Source organism: Anticarsia gemmatalis, chromosome 3, assembly GCF_050436995.1.
Source record: "Anticarsia gemmatalis isolate Benzon Research Colony breed Stoneville strain chromosome 3, ilAntGemm2 primary, whole genome shotgun sequence".
NCBI lineage: Eukaryota > Metazoa > Arthropoda > Insecta > Lepidoptera > Erebidae > Anticarsia > Anticarsia gemmatalis.
Genome location: NC_134747.1, coordinates 1258030 through 1280833, shown reverse-complemented (window position 1 = coordinate 1280833; position 22804 = coordinate 1258030). Strand labels below are relative to the sequence as shown.

Below are 22804 nucleotides of genomic sequence, written 5' to 3'. Positions count from 1 at the left end.
CAACCAGGTTTTAGACTGTTAGAAAATTATAGAAGTTTAGTTTAATACATTAATAGATAAATTAGGCAATATCAAATGTGTTGATAAGAAATGACATAAGGAAGTTTATAGGTCAATTGGTATAACGTAACTCGAATGCAGGCAAAGGCAATAGCTACGATGCCAGTGCGCGTTGTTCGGCCATGCACGGTAGACGCGTGCTCTACACTTAAAAAAAAAAACAACGCTTGAGAACGCGCGAAAATTTTGACGTTTCGTACTTTTTTGTTGTAACTTGTGTGAAAATTAGAAATAAATATGTTTTTAATCACAGTTTTAGCGTTAGTGGGGGTCGTTGCCCTGTGTTTTATGTTAGTTGATTCATTATGGAGTGTTTTGGAACTGATATCTTCGTATCTGATGCCATATTTCTTGCCTGCTGAAGTGCAGTCTTTATCGAAAAGATTCGGGCCCTGGGCTGGTAAGTGTACAGCTTAATTTTTATTTTTTAACCGTGGATAGCTAAGAAATAATCTTGTTTACATTGATACGGGTCAGTGCTTCCTGCCTAACTGATTCGAAAGAGGTTTTATGTCGGTATAAAGAAATTTATCTGTGATCTTTGGAAAACGTAAGTTTTATTTACTGGCTTATACAATGTTGTAAATAGAACTATGGTAATTTGGGGTATGGGTCAAGTTCATTACCATCAGAATAAATTATTGTTCTACCGTCTTTAAAGTACTGAACGTTAATATTCTTAAAGTAAAGTAAATTTGATCAGCCATTATCGGTATTTAATTCGACTTAACACAATTTGTCATTTAGGGCTAAAGTCTAAAGTCACGTAACCAATTCATTTTATTGTTTAGGTAAAAAAAGATAATTTTATAAGTAAAAATAGAATAAGACAAGTTATATCATACAGTTTTACGATAACCTCATTTAATTGTGCAAGCGTATTGCAAAATAATTGACAGAATTTTGCTGATGTCGTATAGGCATAATATGTGATAATCATGCATTTCGGTAATGTTTAAAAAAATATACAAATGCCTTATGACATAAAAAAAAGTATTTTGTAATAAAAATCTGGATCATGTTGGCCAGCGTGGTGGACTCAAGGTCTAACCCCTCCCTTATTACGGGAGGACACCCTCGCCCAGCAGTGGCACATTAATGGGTTAAATTTATATATTTACAGATCCTATATCTATTATAGATTTTAAACGCTTTTTTATCAAACTTACCAATTGATAAGGAATTCTAAAAAAGTTGGTTCTCTTTTGTCAGAAATAAAAAACGTTAATATTTCCTTGTTTTTATTTTGCTTCCTGTACACATCATGCTCAAAAATTAATTATTTATAAAAACAAAATCCATTGTTCACAACACATATAATCGTATTATCAAAGTTCATTTAAAATTATAATTTTTCATATCGTACCTACCTCAATTACATGTATGTACATTTTAAATTAATTTATTTCTTTACGCTGCGCTACACATTTTAGTACAGCTATTGACTTACTTGAGGTACTTTTGAAAACTTTGACTCATGAAGAACTCATTAGGAAAAAAACAAAATGTCTCTAAGACCTCTTACGCACTGTCGACTGCAAGTTGCACGCAAACCAATGAACATTAGCTAGATTACCGATGATTTCAGGCTTATGTACTAAAACTACAAATCTGAAAAGATTGTTTGAACGCGCTAATTTCCTGAACTACTGGTTCCTATTTAATATTATTTTTACGCCTACATAGCTTCACGATATGTCAAAAAGAAGTAAAGTAGCAAAGAAAATATGAAAACGGGGAAACTAAAGTCTACAGAGACAAAGTCACGGGCAGCCTCTAGTAAAATAAAAAAAAAATCTTAGGTAGACTAGTCCTTCAGCGACAAATCGAGAGTGCGAAGGTCTAAAGGTCTGATTACGAAATATTTAATTAAATAAATCTCTTTTTGCTCTATTGGTCAAGGTCGACTGAATTTGACACTGAATGAAATTAGCATCAACATGTATTTAATTAAATAACCAAATATTGTTCTCTTAAAATAGTACTTTCTAGAACAACAATAACGTTGTGCTAAAAAGAGTAAAAAAAAACTTATCGAGATTAAGTTTTTTCAAAGAGTGACTTGCAAATAGTAAATAACTAAAGTAGGTTATAAGTTCTGTTACCAATTTTGATTGACCGTTTGAAATCTTTTTTTTTTGTAACATATGGTTTTTTTTCTATAATTAGTTTGGGAAGCTTAGTTAACAACAGCCGCGCGGATAAATCTCTGAGGTTAAGCTACGCTTGCCAAGGTTACTTTACATTAAATTGTGGGTCCCGTCTGTCATTTTCAAAGATCTTTGACAGTCGTTAACAGTAGTCAGAAGCTTGAAAGTCTGATAACTACTCGTACTGTAGGGTATCGTGTTATATATATGTATAACCCAGGTAACTAAGTTGTGGAGGTCCGTTAGGCAGTCGCTCTATTTAAAATAATAATATCCAGCTGCATCCGATGAGACTGGAAGCCGACTCCAACATAGTTGGAAGAAAGGCTACGTTTTTAAAGTTAATAGACCAAAAGATATTTATAAATATCCTGCTTCTTTTAATAATCACCGTAATATTTAACACGATTCGAAACAATCGAAGCGAAATATCCGAATCCGTCGCTTTTAAATGCTAATTAATGTCCACAGTCCAGTTACTTTATAACTAAAAATAACTTAATATTAACCAAGCAACTATGTAAAAATAGCAAATTTAATTTATGGTCGTAACCTTCAATGTTTTTATTCATTTAATTGAGCAGTCGAGAATATGTGCCTATTAGATAACATTAATTTTTTTTATACTTTTTTGCTAACTTTGTGGAAGCTCACGCATAATCCTTGAGGTTGTTTTTTTTTTATAGTTCGTTGTTCTGTTACATTGTTATTCTTTATCTATGGTTTTATTGTTGAAATTAGTCATTGTGTATTTGAAAGGATCAGTAAGTAAACTACTGGATTACCTTGAATTTTACGCTTCCTCTTGAAAGAAAAGCGCATCTCAAGATATTTTTTTCCCAAACTAAAACGCGGGAATAATTCTATAGAGTTCCAGAATATCAAAAACAATTATAAAAAAGACACTGTTATTATAGATAACGAATCGTTAAAACAATGTTCAATAAAAAAAGTTGAGGCCTGCTATATTTTTTGTGCTGTTCCAAAACACGATCTTGAATGAGTCAGCCACTCAGTATATTATTTACTTCGTTGAACATAGAAATCAAAATTAAGTTATTAAATTACAATTTTAGATAATTACAATATTATATTAGCTTCAGTATTACTAAAAATACTATAAAAAAAAAGAAAATAATAAAAGATGGTAAGCGTGCTACGCGTAGTATGTAGTACCCAACTCCACCACATCGCTGTCTATCGGGAACGTTCCCAGAATGCTGGCAGCATTGCCACGTTGTATGGCAATGCTTAATCTTTGCCCCAAGTAAACGATTACAGATAATTTGATTGTTTTAGTTATATTACCACGGTGGTATATAAGGCGTTTTGTTTTTGAAAATACGCTTGTTTTTGTTTTTAAATGTATGAACGATATTGAAACTATGCCTAGTGTGAGCGGAAGAGTATCGCCGGCCTTCGATAAACGTTTCTGTTGCGGAAATTCTGTACGACAAGCAATTCCTGTGATTACTAAGTGTTAATTGTTGAAATTTGCCGTTTTACCAACATTTATTAATATTCATTGGTGTATTTCTTACACGTGCTAATATCAAGATAGTTTAGCTATGGTAATTAATAATCTATGAAATCATAATTGTTCTCTAATTGTTTTGCTTTTTTGTAATTAAGTTAACTATCGCTTTTTTGCAGTCAATTTTTTTCTAAGGAATCATTGAAGTTTTGAGTTTGTTTACGAAGTTATGACCATGACAAAAAGTTAACTCAATTTGTCACTACTGTTTGAAGATAAAAGCAGACGTTTATTTTTCTCTGCATATTCGAGTGCCATACTACCTACTTGATAAATATTCTTTTGATTTCCAAGTTATTTCATGAGAAGAAACAGAACAGGGATACTGTAGACATCCGGGTAATGCCGCTTCCATATTTTTTCATCCATCCATGCCTCATATTCTTTTTCAACCCAGTGAAATATTATGATTAAATTGGTATGAAGCTTCTAGAAGTATATTATCAGCAATATTCATGATACTGTTACCAATAAAACACTACCGTTTTCCTGAAACCGGATGTTAATTTACACGGCTGTTGGGTACTAATTGTATCAATGAACCGTGGCTAACTGTCGAACTAATTCATTGGCCACGTTGAGCAACGGGTCAAGGTCTTTGAGGATCACGATTTACAGACTAAATACAGATTTATTTGGATTTCTAGTTATTTACACCGTCAGTGAAAACTTCCGTAGCATTGATAGTGCCAGTGTGCCACTGATAGTTTCAGAATTTATCCCCTCATGTATCTTTGGCTCCAAACTAAACGATGATTTTGGGAAATAGCACTCAACCTTTCATAGTGGGATGTAATAGACTGAAAACTCGGCATTGCTACGAATCACAAAATGAATCATTATCGTGTAGTAGGTACTGCTCAAAATTTGCGCATGCAAACTAACAAAAATGCCTTTTTCTAATATTAGTGTAAATATTTTATCATAAGGGAAAACTTGTGATTGGCCGTCTTCTACTGTTTATACTTAGGCATTAATGTGTCAGCTGTAAGTTTTCCAATACTGTAAAAATAAAAATACATAAATGAATAAAATATTAGCTCTCATTCCAACATATCCAACCTTGCATCTAAATAAGCAAATGACTGAATTCTTTAAAGTAGTAAATAATTACTAGTGACTGGAAATCAATTAAATGCGTTTAAATCAAGTTAAACAACATATTTCTTACTTCATAATCATTATTTTAATTACTATTCATATAAGAGAATTTCGTACGCATTTTTTTTGTAAACAGATAAACATCAATTAGGTTTTAAAGATTACAGCACGATGTTTTTAATCTTTGTTTTTATTTCGCTAACGTTATTATCTTATACAGCCTACTTTGAACATTCTCATGGCATGGTAACATTATTCTTCGGATAACTTAATCCGATTAGAAAAAGTCAGCTTAGACATAACAAAATGATATTTTGATGGGATTATTAGTTGGAAGGAAACAGGCAATACATTTAATTAGAAAAACAAATACCAAGGAGCATAAAAAATCAATTAATGATTTCGTACTAAAACACTTTTGTTACAAAATTAAGAATAGCGTTTAGAAAACGTTTACTTCCTTAAAATTTTCTTTAAAATACAAACAAAGAAAACTCCACACTAAGAATTGCTTTTGTGTCGCGGGGACTTTTACAAACATACAAACAACGGACACAAAGCACGATCAGACCCGAAACAATTATTTGTGGATGGCACAAATAACTCCGTGTGGAAATCGAACCCACGACTCCCGACGCACTGGTATTGGCGTGGTGACTAAAACAACTGAGCCACGAAGACAGGAATGTACCTACAATGCTTTTGCTCAGTAGGTACTTTTAATTTAACTGCAAAAGAATCACAATAGTGGACTTTGTACAATTATAACGTATTTTACTCATATTTATAACCACGATGATGAACTTGAAATCTTGGCATCTCAAACAAAGTGGTATTGAGTTTCGGGGCGTATATTACCTTTTACAAATTGTATAACCTTTCCGGGTTAACACAATGAAGGTTAAATAATCACCATAATAAACAATTGAGTACTCAAAACAATAATTAAACTCAATAAAAAAAGATCGTAATTCAACATTACCACAGATACCATAGATCGTTAATGTTTTTATTACGTGAGACTAACGCAACAAGTCATTCAGCCTATGTTATATGAGGTTACATAAGTGCCACATCTCTATGGTTGTTTCGTGTGTAGTCTATGTAGTGATGTGTGTTGCAACAGTATTCAACATGTCAACAGTGTTTTGTAGGGTTGGGTAAGATAGTTCATGTGGTACAATAGGTACTGAGATTTAACTGGCGAAATGTGCAGTTGCATATTTTTGGTAATATACTGTATTACATATAAAGATAATAAACTTTAATATTAGTGTTGTTTACTGGACCATCTTTCATTTTAAACCAATTTGGACAATTTGACAGTTTTGAATGTAATAGACGTTGGGTACTGAATCTACCACTAGCTCCGACGGGGGACATACATAAGTGTATCCCAGAGAAGGGGTAGGTACATACTGTACATAGGCTACAAAAACCCGGCCCGTGGCTATAAACTTTAAACATACGTATAAGAAGAAATATTTGTACTAACTAAATAAAATAAAAGCCAAATGCGGTTACTGGTAAACAAAATAATGGCAATAATTAGTTTTATAAATGCAAAACATCATTTTATCAATAGTATGTTTCTGCGATATAAATTCAAGCGTTTATGCGACATCACGCACTGCACAGTATCACGTAATAAGTATTAAAACATGAACAGAATACTAATGGGTATGTGTGCGTATTTATTTACGCATTGTTTCTAATAATAAATACTGCGATCCGATCGATACGAATTCTTTAAAACAGAGGCATTGTCGTTATTTTATTTCAACTCCAGCCTTTAGTGTTTATTAATAAAAAATATGGAGGCCACACTGACATACCAAAGTACTTACTGAGCTAAATAGTTTGTCATGCTTGCTGTACTAAACTTCTGAATCAAGCTAGAACTGGAGTGCGTGTCGCCTTCTTTTAAATGGTATGTATTTTACATATATACATACCTACATATAGGTATATATGAAAATGAGGCAAGGAAAGTTTGTAAGGATCGTTCCAAATGACGTTTTTGGTCTCTGCCTACTCCTATGGAAATAAGACTAAGAAAAACTAGCTAAAACTCAAATGAAGTGTCACAAAACTTCCAGTAATTTAACTTATTTTAGCAGGAAACTGCTGAAAATATAGACCAATAACGCGCTGGGAAAGAAGTTAGCTAGCGCATAAATCATACACTTTTAAAAAGTAACAAATCTTTAGAAAACCTTGTTACTAAATCACCGAAGGCCATAATAACGAAAAATTGCATCAACGAAAAATGCACACATATTCAGATTTTCCCACGACTGGTTGATTAACAATAGTTAGTACCTTGCTCTGTTCACGTGCTACTCTAGGAGATTGCAGAACGAAAGCTTTGCTGTTGAGGTAATGACTCACTAAGTATTAAAATTGAGCGTAATGTAACTATGCTAGAAAAGATTTGGACTATTATTCATTATTTTGACATATTTATTTAACACGCCTGTTATACCCGAAGAATTAGGCAGAGGTGTCAATTTCGCCATTTACAACGTTAGCATCATTTAATAGAGCGAGCTAATTGCCATTCATTAAACTTTCGGTTGATATTGAGAATATTGTAATGTAAGTTTTGAAAGCCTAGAAAAATATTTGACAAATGAAAATTCATGTTGCAGTAGCAACTTATATATCAAGTTACAAGACTTGCATGTTTCATCCGCATAATGTGCTAATGAACTGAGAATTTGCAAACTGACAAATTTATCACTTGACTTGAGTAGGTAGCTGATGATACCTGAGCAAATACACAGCGCAGTAACTTTAGTGAATAATATTTAATGTAACAAGTGATTTCGTAGATTACATCATCATAATATCAGCTAGAAGATTATAACGATCCATACCGTATCAAAATTCGTGGGCTGAATATTTTTCAAATATTATTTCATTACTTATGACTGTTCTCATTGAGTGACTAACCATTATTTTATGTCTCACTTCTGCGTTGATTTGCAGACTTAGCAGTAATTGTAACGTGTTGGTATGCATGAACGTGACTGTAGGGCATTGCTAAACTTTGTCTGATCTGACCTGGATTATCTGTAGTTCTATACGAATGATATGCAATTGCGAATTGTTTTGCAAAAGCAATCATTGATGATTGGAGTCGATCGATTTACGTTTTCCCAGACTTTATTCAATCAGACAAATTTAAATAGATACCCACGAATGGCTACAATTTCAAACTTCGGTAAAAAGTTCTCTGAACTTTGGCTGAGAGCAGTTTTAACCACGTTACAACATATTCATGTTAGTGCTAGTATTTCAATATGACTTATCATTAAACCTAGAAAAACAGCATCCCAAAATCGCTACTAATATTATGAATGCAAAAGTAACTCAGTCTGCTTCCTCCTCACCTAAGCTAACCTAACCACCAAACCAAACTAGATGAAATTTTGCTCAAAGATAATTTGAGAGTACACAACGACACAAAACAGTCTTTATCCAGGAATTCCAACGGGAACTATGTGGTTAACAGGCTATATTACTTCAGATCATGCGGACAAAGTCGCATGCAAGACCTAAGAACAATAAACAAGAATCTCGAAACAAAGGGGAAGTAGTTACTGCAGACATAACGTGCAGCGTCTGCAATGTACCAATCACAGAGAGATGGTATTACACAACTGTCATTACTAGAAACTATTGTCCAATAGTATGTTCTAAACGGTGTTTATTACTGAAATAACGATGTTTAACCTTTTGTCAATCAAAAGATAGTATAGCATTACCTATGTGTCCATTATAGCGTTAAAAATGTTGTTGAATATTTCCCGTAAAGTATTTGCTTCAAAGTTGTCAAAATAACTTTTAAAGAAATATTATTATAGTTGTCGAAATACTTCTTAACTATTAGGTACGAATAATTAATAAATTTATTTCAGTTTTAAGGTTATAAATGATAATGATCATCTTGTACCTAATGCGTAATTGCAACCGAATGCTATTCCTTTCGTTTTAAATGCGTTTTTTGGCCATGAAACATTTGTTTACAAGAGGACAGTTGTCAAAAATAGTGGTCACGTTTGTAGGATATGCGTATGTAACTAAAATTCAAGTATTTTTTATTTCTTCATCTATATTTACGAAATTTCGGTCAAACGACAAATAATTTGATCTGTATCTATTAGCTTACAAATATGTGTTACAAAAATATCAATTTCGCAACTCATTAATCGTATTCGCAAGGATATTTAGGCTTAATTTTCGCAACATAAATGTTATTTTTAGAAAGAAATGTTTCATCTCTTTCATAATGTATAAGTAGATAAGGGACGACAAATGTCAAGGATGGCCTAAGGCCGATACGATTGCTTAACGTAAGATTTGGATATTGCTGTAATAATGCTTGCTTTCTATTGACATGTCGCAAAGTTTCGAGTGCCACAGTAGCAATGTATGTGAAATGTTTTTAGTGGCAATGTTTACATTACACTTGTAGTCTATTGCATGGTTAGTAAGACGTATTTGGAAGGTTCAATTTAAGAAGTTCTTATGTAAATAACGTTGACTGCCTTTGCGATCTGAGCTGTGCATGAAATTGCTGATATTGAAGTCTTGTGTTAGATTTATGTTACGTAATAAAGGTAAAATGTACGTGTAATTTGAACCGTCCCATCTACTCATTCAATTAAAAGCATAATATGTGGAAGTAACCTTAACCGTTACACTTTTATCATCGATAGATGACCCGCGCAACTTCGCTTGCGTCACCTAAGAGAGTGGGTCAAAATTTTCCCCGTTTTTGTAACATTTTTCGTTGCTACTCCGCTCCTAATGACCGTAGCGTGATGTTATATAGCCTATAGCCTTCCTCGATAAATGGGCTATCTAACACTGAAATAATTTTTCAAATCGAACCAGTAGTTCCTGAGATTAGCGCGTTCAAACAAACAAACAAACAAACAAACTCTTCAGCTTTATAATATTAAGTATAGATAGATAAGTATAAGTATAGATTTTAGACCAAATTTTGAGGGTAGAGCCTGATCTAGATATATCTATGATTATATTCACATCCAAAATTACTCATCACCCCTACTAAATGGCACTAAATAGTTAGGCCTTTCAGTTTGCCTGAAGAACGCTTCTCGATCCTATGCTTATTTTATCCAGGCATGCTACACCAGACCATCTCTAGACAAATATGCAATGCCGCGGGCAAAAGTAAAATAAATCGATTACTTATACAAAACGTTTTAGACAACATCATCACAGTTTACAACAGTTTAAATTTCTTGCTCAACATTTCACAATTACAAATATAACTAGCCATTAAACTCTGTCCTTCAAACTCTTTTTACACTAAGGTGCTGTGGTTAATCTCAGTGTTTTCTCACTTATTTAGTTATTACAGGTTCTATGCGGTTTTGGCACCTATCATTTACGCTAACAATGTTGGCAGTTATGATCTGGGCCAAGGAAAATTTGGCCTATAATTTTATATGGCGCGCTATTTTTCCGTGAATTCATGAATATTAAGGTCAGTTTTAAACCAAATCTAGATTTTTTTAGGTGTCTCTTCTCAAATCTTAGCCTGTTTTAAGGCTACATACTTAGACGACAAATAAAATATTAATTGACGACTTTTATTTTCTTTTGCCAAAAAACTCTTGTTATAATAATAACCTTAGTTCGACAAGACCAACAAATAAGCAGAGGAATCGTATTACTATAGTATTTTTTTGAATAAAATATTTGTTAAATAAAGCATGAGGCTTATAAAATAATAGTCACTTAATTAGGCTTACAAGCTCTCATTACATAAATTCTGGGCAACTTCCAAGAGTACTTCTAAGTATAAGTACCCCGGAATCAAACCCAAGACCTTACAACCAACATTCAACTACCGATACAAATACACATGTAATTTTGGCACCTATAATTTTCAAACAATGCACATATCTTAATAACTCGGCCAAGGTCTCTTGTATTTGTATTTAGACTATTATTATACACGTCAATTGTATGATCGTTATGTCTTAATGGGTTATTAAGATAGGTTCCGCTTTAATACATCCGGTGAAATAAGAGCAAATCTATTTATTAATCGTAGTTTAATTACAACTTAGGACTTTAGTAGTCCAATTCTGTTGCTGTACTGTTGTATTCTATAGTTATGAATTCTTTCTTCTTTTTTTGATATAACATTCTATTTAGTAGCAGAGAATAAGGTAATGTAAATTGACGATTAAAGTGATATAACATAACTTTGTGACCTAAATAATGCGGTAATCTGTTGTACATTTCCGACTGTCGCGCAAATTTCGAGACTATACTTTTCGCAAAGGAAAGGTTAACGATCCTTTACAGATATTATGCTCATCTGACATAACATTACAGTCAGGAAGCTACCCTAACTATAGAGAGTACTGCCAGCGTGTGATAAAAAGCAATAAACTGCAATAAATTACCTATTTCTCATCTAGAGCACATGCAAGACTCATAAAGCTTTCCAATCAACTCGTAAATCACGTAACTGGGAAGTAATTGTAGCATTTCTGAAAAAGTTTTCATGCATTAGTTATGTAATTTTTTACATCTGCTATTGCAAGATTCTTGTATTTGAGTAAAGCTATCAAGAGATTTCGTTACCCGATTCAATTTGTACGGCCAATCAACAGTCGTACGTTCGGTAATAAATAAAGACTAGTCTAGAATCGTTTTTTTAAAGAAAGTAAATGGAGTTAAGACATCCTTTCTCAAACAGTTTCTAAACAAAAGTGCCATATATGTATAAAACTATTGTAAGTGATTCACACTATGAAAGTTTCTACCATGACAAAATCACAGCATATTAAAAGAAAAAGGGAATTCTTATGGATATATATTGAGATGCGAATGTATATAGTCTTAGTAAACTTATTGCCAACATATTACATAACGATGCATCCGTATATAATCAAAGTGGCACGGAAACTATTACAATATAATATTATAAAACAACTCAACATTGAACCTCGCGGCTCGCACGCGAAATGCGTTTGCGCAACAAACCATTAGTTGCGATGCGCGTGCACCCACGAAACACAACGAAACATCATAGTTGATGTTTAGAAATTCAATTTTCAAAATTAATTGCGTGTTTTTTTAAAGATGTATACCTAATAGGTATACAAAATACCAAATAGGTAGCACCTAACCACTCTCTCATTACGGAAGGAGACCCATGCCCAGCAGTGGGACAGTACATTGATGCCTAAATTGAAGTTTCGTAACATTTTTTTCAAAATCGTTTACACGTTTGTAACTTTTTATAAATTTTTTATTTTTTATTTATTTATTAGTAGGTGCTAACTGCAATGCCATACTAATTATTGATGTAGTAATCCGGACGTTATTTGTTTACATTCATCTTTAGCACGTTGTTGTTTAGCATATTGACAATTTATATTTGCGCACCAACATGCTTTGGAGGTTATTGCTACCAAAACGATCACATACGAACAAAATTTTAATTACTGACACGTATTACTAAACTAACCAGAGCCTACAATGAATCAAATCGTAATAGACTTTCCTAAATCCCGTACACGGCCTTGTGTTACATTCTGTATATATCTGACACATCTGTTGCCTCATCTTGTGACTTGAGACATAACACTTTCGGTAATCGTAGATAACCACAACGATGGTGTAACTTTATTAGTTTCTATAAACTTTGGCACGGTCAGTTAGAAATATGCTATTCGTATAACTTTTGACCAACCTGTATATTCAAAAGTAGTTTTGACTGATTTCGATAGTCAATAGTAGTTTTAACTGGTTAAGAGTTTTGACTGCAACATTATATATTCTTGGCATTCAATTTCATTCGCGCTATATGTTAATTGCCGTTCTCCCAAAACCACTCTCCCGTCTTAAAGCTATTTGAGACAATTTACCGCGTCCCTAATAAAAATAGCTTCATACGTAAGAACAAGGTCTAAAATCGCCTTTAATTTGGACGAGTTTATCTGGTCATAACTCGATAATAATATGTTGTATGTAGATTTTCAAAATCCAAATTGTATGAACTCCTCTAAACAATAATAATTGAAAACAACTACAAATAAGAGGACCCGAAAGCCATTGTTTGGGCCAAATCTTTGTTTTAAATTTTGAGTTTTTCGCGAAAAGACAGACGCCGTGGGTTGCTTTGTTTTATACACATTGAAATAAATATCAAACAACCAATTACAGTAATCAAATGAGCTACACAAGTGATACAAAGACGGTACATTTATTACGTAAATGTTTACAGTAAGTTTGTTGCGTATTCAATCGACGAGTCTTGAAGGTCGGTCACTTTCTACATATAGGCCGAGTTCGCGATCATGAACTTTGATTTGTTACTCCGTGTTATAGCATAATGGTAAATAGTGTTTATTTAGTTTTATTTTATTTATATTACCAAATCTCTGTTTGCGAGAAACAAAGTAATGAAGGTGTTAGTATAATCTGCGTATATTTGATACTGTGGCGAGACAGAATAGCGGCGTTCTGGGCTGTGCAGGGCCGATAGGCAGTCGCTCCATGTAAAATACTGGGATCCAGCTGCAATCCGGTGAGACAGTAAGCCGAGTCCAACATAGTTAGAAGAAAGGCTTAGCAGAACTAATCTTATACCGTAAGATTCTAGTCTTTCTCGCTTTATATAGTTTTAGGGCCATGGAACATCGCATTTGCATGCATTTAAATAGAAAATGTATAGCAAAAGTAAAGCATGTTTATCCTAAAAAAAATGACTTTTAACAAGAAGGTACCTACTTTAGTTTTAACTAGGTTCTGGTATGTAAATTTCCTATAGTGATTGTTGGCTAAATAAGCCGAGTAAACGCTTCAATTTCCTGATTTTTTTGGCATAAAAAGAGTATATTGTTCGGTTGACGTAAAAGGAAACTATTAACTTAAACGTTTATATTCTAGACCGCAGTCACAGAATAATAAGTAAGTACTATAGTACCGCAGTCGAACTCAGCAAACACAGAGAAAGAACAAAAATAATACCGTGTATGTAATTAAGAAAATACATTTATATCCAGTTTTATGTATTTCTTTTTACATGCTATTTTGATAGAGTCGTTACCAAAGGTCGGAATAACTTGTTGTGAATATAAAAAGGACAAGAAACCTTTTATTTTCGCCCCGTATGGCAATATGTAGAATGACAATACAATGTAAATAATGCTTCTATATTTCATAGAGAAATCAAATATTTCCTTTTTATTATATACACGTAATCACAATTACGTACGGAATTACTAACACGTAACTATGTTAGTAAACATTTTTGTGGTCGTTTTGACAGCAATATTCACTCGTCCCTACATTTGTACTGGTATACAAGGGCAGGCAGAGATCAATGAACAAGGTGAAAAATAAGATACAAGTTAAAAAAACAAGACACGAATATATTACTTAAGCTTTAATACATTTAGATAATAAAAATTGTGGCCAGAGCGCTGGTATTAAAAATTTCTTAAGAGACATTGATCACGATGTTACAAAATATATTATTGTTTACGTATACTTGCAATTGGCTAATTGGTCTACACTTAAAAATAATTGTATAACAATAAAACATAATTAATCGAAAAGCTGTAACGATTATGTATGTATAATATATATACGACCTTATCAAAGCAATTACATTAGTTTAGTGACTGCATAAAAGTTTGTTGGGACCGTGAACGTTACAGTTCAATTAATGATTGTACGTAAACGTAATATAATAAAAATATTTAAAAATTGGTCAAGTGTAACTGCTTTTATGCAATTTATTATGCATTTGAGAAATAAGTTGTTAAGCTATTTAATTTTATGTATGAACTGTTGAATTAAATAGAGGGTATGTTATAACGATCACTTTTGAACTTATTTTATTCGTAAGTAATGTACGTGGTTAAATATTTTGATTATCTAACCTAGCTACTATGCTATATGCCATATGCCAAATACATATAACTGTAAAGGCTCCATAGAATATTGTGATCATCATGCTATGGCAATATTATACTCTTTTTTATTTAAGTCTTTAGCAAAGGTCTTCTGAAATTGTATAATTTCTTCATTTTTTACATTTTTGTCCACTTGCTAGACAAGGGTCACCTCCCAAACGAGGGAGGGGGTTAGGCCTTGAGTCCGTCCATAATTATTGTTAGTTTCAAAAAAATCGAGCACTCACTCATATCTAGTTTTTCTTTCAGACTGTATCCAGTTAGTCTCACAAGTATTTATTAATAAACTTGCGTATTAAACTATTTCCTTGTTATTTTAAGTGGTGACCGGCGGTACTGATGGCATTGGCAAGCAGTACGCGAAAGAGCTGGCGCGGAGAGGGATCAACCTGGTCATCATCAGCCGCAACCCTGAGAAATTGAAGACAGTAGCCACTGAGATCGGTAAGTAAACTTCCTTTTTTTATTTAGACAAGACTTTCCAGAATGGATCCTTTTCTGATATTTAAATAAGAAGCTTCCATGGGATGCTTGCTTAGGATTGCTACACACATTGGCATTAATCGGCCTAGCTGGGTGGCAAACCTGAATATGTGTAGAATCCGATCGGCACAAGGAAACGAGTCAAGTTGTTGTTCAATAAATATTGCTGAACCGAATATGTGTGTATGTATGTATTATGTATTTATTATTTACGTATTTTAACTTATGTATTTTGACGCGCTATTTGAGTTCCAAAATGTATTATTTTACTATATACGCATAATAAATGGTGAGCTATCAAAAAAGGATATATTGTCTCTTGCTGAAAATTGTTTATTGTGCTGCACAAGCATGTTGAAAGACGTTTCTTGTCTTAGAATGGCCAGTAATTCTAAAAATTATAGATCTAAGATGATTCAATGCTTGCACAAAGTTCGTATAATTCGCTATTGCAAACATTGTTCTTGTGTACCTAATACCAATATTAATTTACGTTTCAAGCTATTAGATTTATTTATATTTCTGTCTTACAACTTTACATCTCATTATAATAAGACTATAATATAGGTAAACTGAGGATCAGGAAGTAATTTTAATATTTTAAATGCATATGGCATGTAAAAATATCTTATCGTTTTTCTGATATAAAAAAAGAATCCGACGAATTAAGAATTTCCTCCTTTTTTGAGTCGGTAAACATAAATAAAATAATCCTCATTAACCCTTGCTAGACTAGACTGATATGTATACCTAAGCCCCTTCCTACTACTAATCGTATGGTTATTGGTCAACCTAGTGTCAAAGTTGTTCAAGCCGTCCGAAAGGCCTTTGACATGGCTTAACGACTGCTATCTTAATTGACAACAACCGAGACCGACTTTTTACGTGCCCTCCGAAGCACAGAGAAGCCCAGTTCAAATACCACTTTGCGGTCACCCATCTATGGAATGACCGCGCCAAGGTTTGCTTAACCCACAGATCGTTTACGACCGATGAGGAATTTCTGAAATCTTTAAATGATTGATGTATTTATAAACAGTAATGGTAATAAAACAGTCTGCAGGGAAACAATAAATCTAGTATAATTCTGCTCAGTATTGCACATTACCGTCGTTTGCTACAATTACTTATGTAAATGATACAGAGAGCTACATTACTTTATTGCTTCCTATTATGTACAACTAAGGAAACTTTATGAACTATCTCTTGTACTTATAAAGAAAAAGCAATAAGTAGCTTTCAACATTTGTTTAAGACATTACGTTATTTGTAATTCAAATGAATTTTCATGTGAATGTATTCCATTGGAGTCACACAAATATTTTTATTTTTTTAAAGAGTAGGTATATTATCCAGACATTTTTGTCCTGAAAATTTAAAGCGTTGGTTTAATTGAATAGTAGTATGTGGCTCCGGGCTGTCACGAAAGTTCAATATTATGTAGAGTGTTGTTTGGCTCACCTATTTTTTAGCATTGCAGCTTGTTATGAGAAAACGATTAGTCATTCTGTCTGAATTTTATCAAATTTCATAATTAATATTAAGATTTGGGAATGAATTACAAAATTGATTTTGAAACACATTATTCATGTATGTACATACCAATTTATAATGTTCTAGGAAATAAATAAAACCATGTTTATAAGACATACACATTGAAGAGTAACGACAACAGTAAGGAAGTAATTTATTACGTAATTGTTTTCTCAACTAGCCATAAGAACTGCGCGACAAATATTGATAGAACAAGCAGTTTGAACAACGAAGTACAATTTTATTCTATAACTCATGTCAATATTGGGAGTCGTGAGTTTACTGAGGGCACATGTTTTTGATGAGAATTATTCGGTATTTGTACGGAGAGAATAATTTATCATAAATTATGATTGTTTTGACGGTTGTCTGCGTATTAAGGAAAATAAAACCTTTGGTGGAAATCTTACATACATAATATATTTTGAATGGTGCAGTAATAGGCACGTACGTTGCTCCCTACATTTTGCGAATAGTCAAGCTATTCTCTTAATGGGAAAACCTAACATTCCGGCCAAATGCAGGTATCACATTCTATACGCTAGTGACTCTACAGTATGCTGTTTCAATTACCCCTGAAAAAACTGCATTTAAATCTAATTGGTGAGCAACTTAAGCCATTAATAAAAGTATTAAGTTCCGATACGAAACGCTTTTTAAAACTTAGTCAATATTTTTATCTTAATCTAAAAGAATTACAAATACTGCAATGTCTCAATCATCAAAACTAATCGTTTCTGCAAAAGTTTAACTCAATTATATCTTTGCGTGTCTTGCAGAATCCTAGCGATAGCATCTGCGCAATACTACAATTGGTTTTCAATTGCAAATAACTACGTTTTATGTACGGTGGAGCAGTGATAGCTTGAGTGATATACACATTTGTCTCCAAAAAAAGTACCTGATGGGACAGAACAACCATTTATACAGAAATAACTATTGTCACATGTCTGAAAGGTCTTTGAAATATTTCTGGAAAGGAAAGTCCCCAATCCTCACATTAATCAGTGTGGAGCTTTCAAGGCCTATCCCTTCCCTAAAGCCTATCCTAATTCCAGTCAAGATATTATTTGTCTCGCTGGCATAGTAATAAATAAATAAATTTAACTCATTAATGTCCCACTGCTGGGCAAGGGTCTTCTCCCGTGATGAGGGAGTGGTTAGGCCAAGAGTCGACCACGCTGGCCAAGTGCGGGTTGGGAACTTTGCATGCCTTCAATAAATGTTACTTTGCGTCGCTGGCATAATATTGTTTATACTTATGATTTTCGCTGTGTCCTCGTCACGTATGGCCCACGTATGCATCTTACAAAACAATGCATCGTTTAGATTGATTGTGTCACATCGACGCTATTGTTACTTTTATGTACTGAGAAGAATTCAAAATCGTTGCAATATTTCGAATAAGTTGCAGATTTCATCTAAGTTTCTCTATCTCTTTAATTCTGGAAATTATTGCATTAGTCATGCATCGTACTAGCTTTTATTGGTTGCTTGCTAGCTTTTGTTGCGAAAGTAAACCTTTTTCGGAATATAAGATGCCATCAAAAACATCCTGTAAAAAACCTCAAGTCTCGCAGCGTAAAAAGTGGTGAGATCTATGTAATACCAAGTCGATTAATCTGTTTAGTCTCTACTGAAAGGACCTTCTGTCTTAAGTTATTACATAAGTTATTATCATGCCAATATTAAAAATATTTTACGTTTAAAACAAATAAATCGACCTGGCCATCGCATGATTTGATTATTAGTATGTACCACACTGCACAGCACGACGGGCCAGCAACCGAATTCCTCACTAGGGTCCTTCCGAATACAATGATCGAGATGAGTATCTTAAAGAAATTAATGCTGCTGATATTTTAATGGCGAATTTGTGTTTTCATGCGATGACCAAGTCGATTTATTTGTTTTAAACGTGAAATATTTTTAATATTGGCATGATAATAACTTATGTAATAACTTAAGACAGAAGGTCCTTTCAGTAGAGACTAAACAGATTAATCGACTTGGTATTACATAGATCTCACCACTTTTTACGCTGCGAGACTTGAGGTTTTTTACAGGATGTTTTTGATGGCATCTCACTTCTTTTTGTAAAGCGAACATAAGTCCAATTTGTATGGAAAGACGGTTATTTTTTTCATAATTCAACATATTTTCCTATTGAAATGTTGTTCAGTTTCATAGGCTAAACACCCTTAAGTTATGCCTCATACAGTAGGTACCTATGTACACCTATTATTTTCTATTATACTACAGTAATAAATAATTCATTAACTGCAAATGTAACCTTGTAATCCTATATAAATGTATAAGATTACAAAGTTATTCTTGCAGTTAATGTATTTAGAAAACTGGACTGAAATTAGAAAATATTGAAATTTTCCCATGATTAAGATACTAAATTCTATTTGTATTCTAAATTTGAAGCTTCTAAGTCTGCTAGAAATGCCTTAGACTTTTGATGATCGGTGAGTCAGTGAGTCAGTGAATCAGTGAGTGACAAAATTCAAAACTTTAACAAGTTGTCATTCTTAAAGTACTGGTTCAAATTGACTGAAATTTTCAATATACCGTGTTCATACAATGACTGATAAGTCGCTAAAAATTCAGGCTTCTTGTTTTATCCACAACGAAATTATAGGGGGTCGAAAATGGCCTGAATTGCTTCGAGAAAAGATGGTACGGCCGTGCCGCTTTTTTTTGCTCGACTTGCGGGGGCACTGCCGTGCCCCCAGATCTCGCATCTCGCATAGATCGCAATACACCTTTTCGTAATCAATCGATCTTTTGAGGCTATATTATATACTTCATTTATTTATGTTACAGAAAAAGAGCACAGTGTGAAGACAAAGATAGTGGTGGCAGATTTCAGCAAGGGTGCTGAAATATACTCTCACATTGAGGCAGAGCTGAAAGACATTCCCATCGGTATACTTGGTAAGTATCATATAAATAACTAAACCAGACTGCTCATGGAATATGAACAGTCATTATTGCATATGTGAGAAGAAGGAGCCGGTAATTTGCGTGACAAAAGATTGACCGTTTTTCTAAATCATTGTTGCAACTGACTTGTCATGGCTAGAATGACTGACGTGTATTCAAGATACGAGAGGCTTTTCGTTTAGCTTCGTGGCTATCCTAGCTTTATGCCTAATTCCGTCAATAGTAAAGAATTCAATAAAATATGCCAAAAAATATATATATGTCGCATTTTTTCTAGTGCTAATCAGTCGAAACTACAGTCCATCAGAGATTCCTATATTTTCCAGAATAATTGCTAACTTACATTTCGACAGACACAAAAATGCACAAAAAATAACTATTTTTCATGAATTTAAAAATTCGATAAAAAAGAAAATAAAGAAAATTTAGATTTATTGTAAAAGACACCATCTAAAAGTTATCGTTTTAAACTTTATAAACCATATTGTTTCAACAATCTTACCCTCATCTTCCAGTAAACAACGTAGGCGTACAATACGAATACCCGATGCCACTATGCGAGGTGCCCCCCTCCAAGTCGTGGGAGCTGATCAACGTGAACGTGGGCGCGGTGACGGCCATGACGCGGCTGGTGCTGCCCGCCATGGTGGCGCGGGGCAGCGGGGCTGTCGTCAACGTGTCCTCAGGGTCCGAGCTCCAGCCGCTGCCGCTGATGACTGTGTATGCTGCTACTAAGGTGAGAATTTGTAATGATTTTTAAATCTGATAATGTGGCTTTTGTGAAGACAATTTTATTTATCGAAAGTTGTCAAAAGACTCCGTTAAAGAGGACATTTATTGCTTTGACATATAGAGTACCTTCGGAAATTACTACCTTTGATAATTATTGTAATATGTAACAATTCGATACATTAGGAATGATAGAATAGATGCGAAGCGACGCCATGATACAGCTAATTGGCAAGTGTTATGTGGAAATCGAGCTCAAGACACTGGTCACATCAAAAATATGGCGAATAGGATAAAAGTCGTTCCAAGACTACATAAAATCAATACGGCATTATAAAAACAGTTGGCATTTGAAACAAAGATAATTCTCCCATCAGCTGATAAACTCATTTATTTTTTATCTTGCAGGCATACATCCACAGCTTCACTCACGCCATCCGCGAGGAGTACTCCTCAAAAAGCATCTACATCCAGCACCTCGCGCCGCTGTTCGTCTCCACGAAGATCAACGCGTTCTCTCAGAGGATCCTGGATGGAAATCTGCTGGTGCCTGACGCGGCTACCTATGCCAGGTCTGCCGTCTCTACCCTCGGTAGGGTTCAGGATACTACTGGCTACTGGCTGCATGGAATACAGGTTAGTTATCATTTATCATTACATATATCTACTTTTCTCAAAGGGCTCTTCCCGTTTTTTAGTTTCTTGCGCCGTTATTTTTTAGATAGATAGACTGCCACCGGGGAATCCTTTGCAGTAATGTTGTTCTTATAAAACTGGTTAAGTTCTTGATTTTGTTTCGATGGATAGTTGCAGTTTTATAGAGTTTTGATATGGAAAAATCTCCACGATTGATAGAAAAGATCCCTATACCGGAAAATTCTTAACAAAAAAGTCTAAATGCTGCTTTTGAATTCGCGAAAATACACAATAACCTTCTTCAAAGATCAACACAACATTTTATACGGGAGAAACCCCAAAAAAAATCTTAGAAAATCATTTCTCTTAATTTTTCGATAACCCCTTTATGTGTCCCACTGCTTGGCAAAGGCCTTCCCTCTTTCCTCCCAAACCAAACTATAATTAAATTTTTTTTTTTGCTTTACAGTATGGTCTGATCAAATTCGTACCAGTCTGGATGCGAACGAAGATCGGTGCTCACATGAACGAGGGCTTCCGTCAGGAGTACCTTCACAACGCGAAGATCAAAGCCAACTGACCGCTGCCCACCAAAATCTGTTAAATAGTACAATGTTAGTTGTAGAGATTATGTTTTTATTCCCAAATAATTATTATCTGTCTCACTAATAAACGTTGTGTAAGCTGAGATAACTGTTTTGTCTTATTCACTCATATACAGTTTCAAACTTGATTGAAACTGACAATACATTGTTTAACTAATCAGAGTTAATACGTCGTTTATTAGTAGGACAGGTGTTCAGACTTTTGAATTTTATGCTAGGCCATTCACGAAGCAACTTTCTTGTAAGAAAGGGATAATGCTATAAAGACTTGATAGTGCTATCTCTTTTTTAAGATCTTATACGGCGGATCGTCAACGGTATGTCAAATCAGAGCGGTGCTAAATGCGAAACTTTTAGATTCATTGAAGGTTGAAACCAAAATAAATTCGCTCATAGTTGATAATATTCATATTGTAAAACCGTCGTATTTTTACTGGCTATGTCGGCCAAAAGCCAATGGCGTAATGGAGGCGAAGAAATCCCGCCTTCGCTTCGCTTTCGGTGCTACTTCTGTATACTTAGTGAGTTTTAAGTTGTTTGTAATTAACTTTGTTATTTTGTTTAAATAAGATTTTTGTGATATTGATAATGTAATTTTGTAATTAATAAAATAAATGTACATACAATTATTACTGCATTTTTATTTCTAACAAATAACAATGAGAGCTATTTAAAACAAACGAATTTTCCAAGTAAAAACTCTTTCTTCAAAGCATAACTTATTCTTCGAAACTACGAAACTTGTCAAAATCATTTCGCGGTCAAAGTGACATTGCAGCATCAAAACTTGCACTTTTTAATCGACAAAGGGCTCCTAAAGACCCTTAATACTACTACCTTCTAGAAGACCTATAGTTTCAACAAGTTACCATATTTAGATTGGTAGTAGTTGAGTCCATAATGACGTGGAACTTTAGGCGTAGTTCAAGCGCGACTTCCCGCACCTCGACGCGTTATGTGAGCACCGCGAGAGGCAGCGCTCGAGGCTCTCATACTAATATTGAGTTCCAACTGTTTATACAACAGACTGAGGTACTGTACTGA

General features: G+C 33.9%; 2 protein-coding genes across 2 annotated transcripts in view; both read left to right on the top strand.

Moving 5' to 3' along the window:
- Positions 1-147: 147 nt before the first annotated feature.
- On the top strand, positions 148-22392 carry LOC142987164 (inactive hydroxysteroid dehydrogenase-like protein 1). Its single transcript, XM_076135734.1, has 6 exons — positions 148-460; positions 15144-15266; positions 19671-19781; positions 20306-20526; positions 20928-21155; positions 21625-22392. Exons 1-6 carry the CDS (start codon positions 298-300, stop codon positions 21733-21735), a joined length of 957 nt encoding a protein of 318 aa, XP_075991849.1. The 5' UTR covers positions 148-297; the 3' UTR covers positions 21736-22392.
- The window catches only part of LOC142987099 (uncharacterized), a 31502-nt gene continuing 30922 nt past the window's right edge, over positions 22225-22804 (top strand). Inside the window, exon 1 of the mRNA XM_076135650.1 lies at positions 22225-22281. Within this exon, the coding sequence (XP_075991765.1) occupies positions 22225-22281 (57 nt within the window). The remainder of the gene's footprint in view (positions 22282-22804) is intronic.

Excerpts from the sequence above, each read along its gene's own strand:
- LOC142987164 (XM_076135734.1), top strand. The coding sequence starts at position 298 with ATGTTTTTAATCACAGTTTTAGCGTTAGTGGGGGTCGTTGCCCTGTGT. Across the intron at positions 15,267-19,670 it reads GACAGTAGCCACTGAGATCG|AAAAAGAGCACAGTGTGAAG; the intron begins GTAAGTAAACTT and ends TTTATGTTACAG. Across the intron at positions 19,782-20,305 it reads CATTCCCATCGGTATACTTG|TAAACAACGTAGGCGTACAA; the intron begins GTAAGTATCATA and ends CTCATCTTCCAG.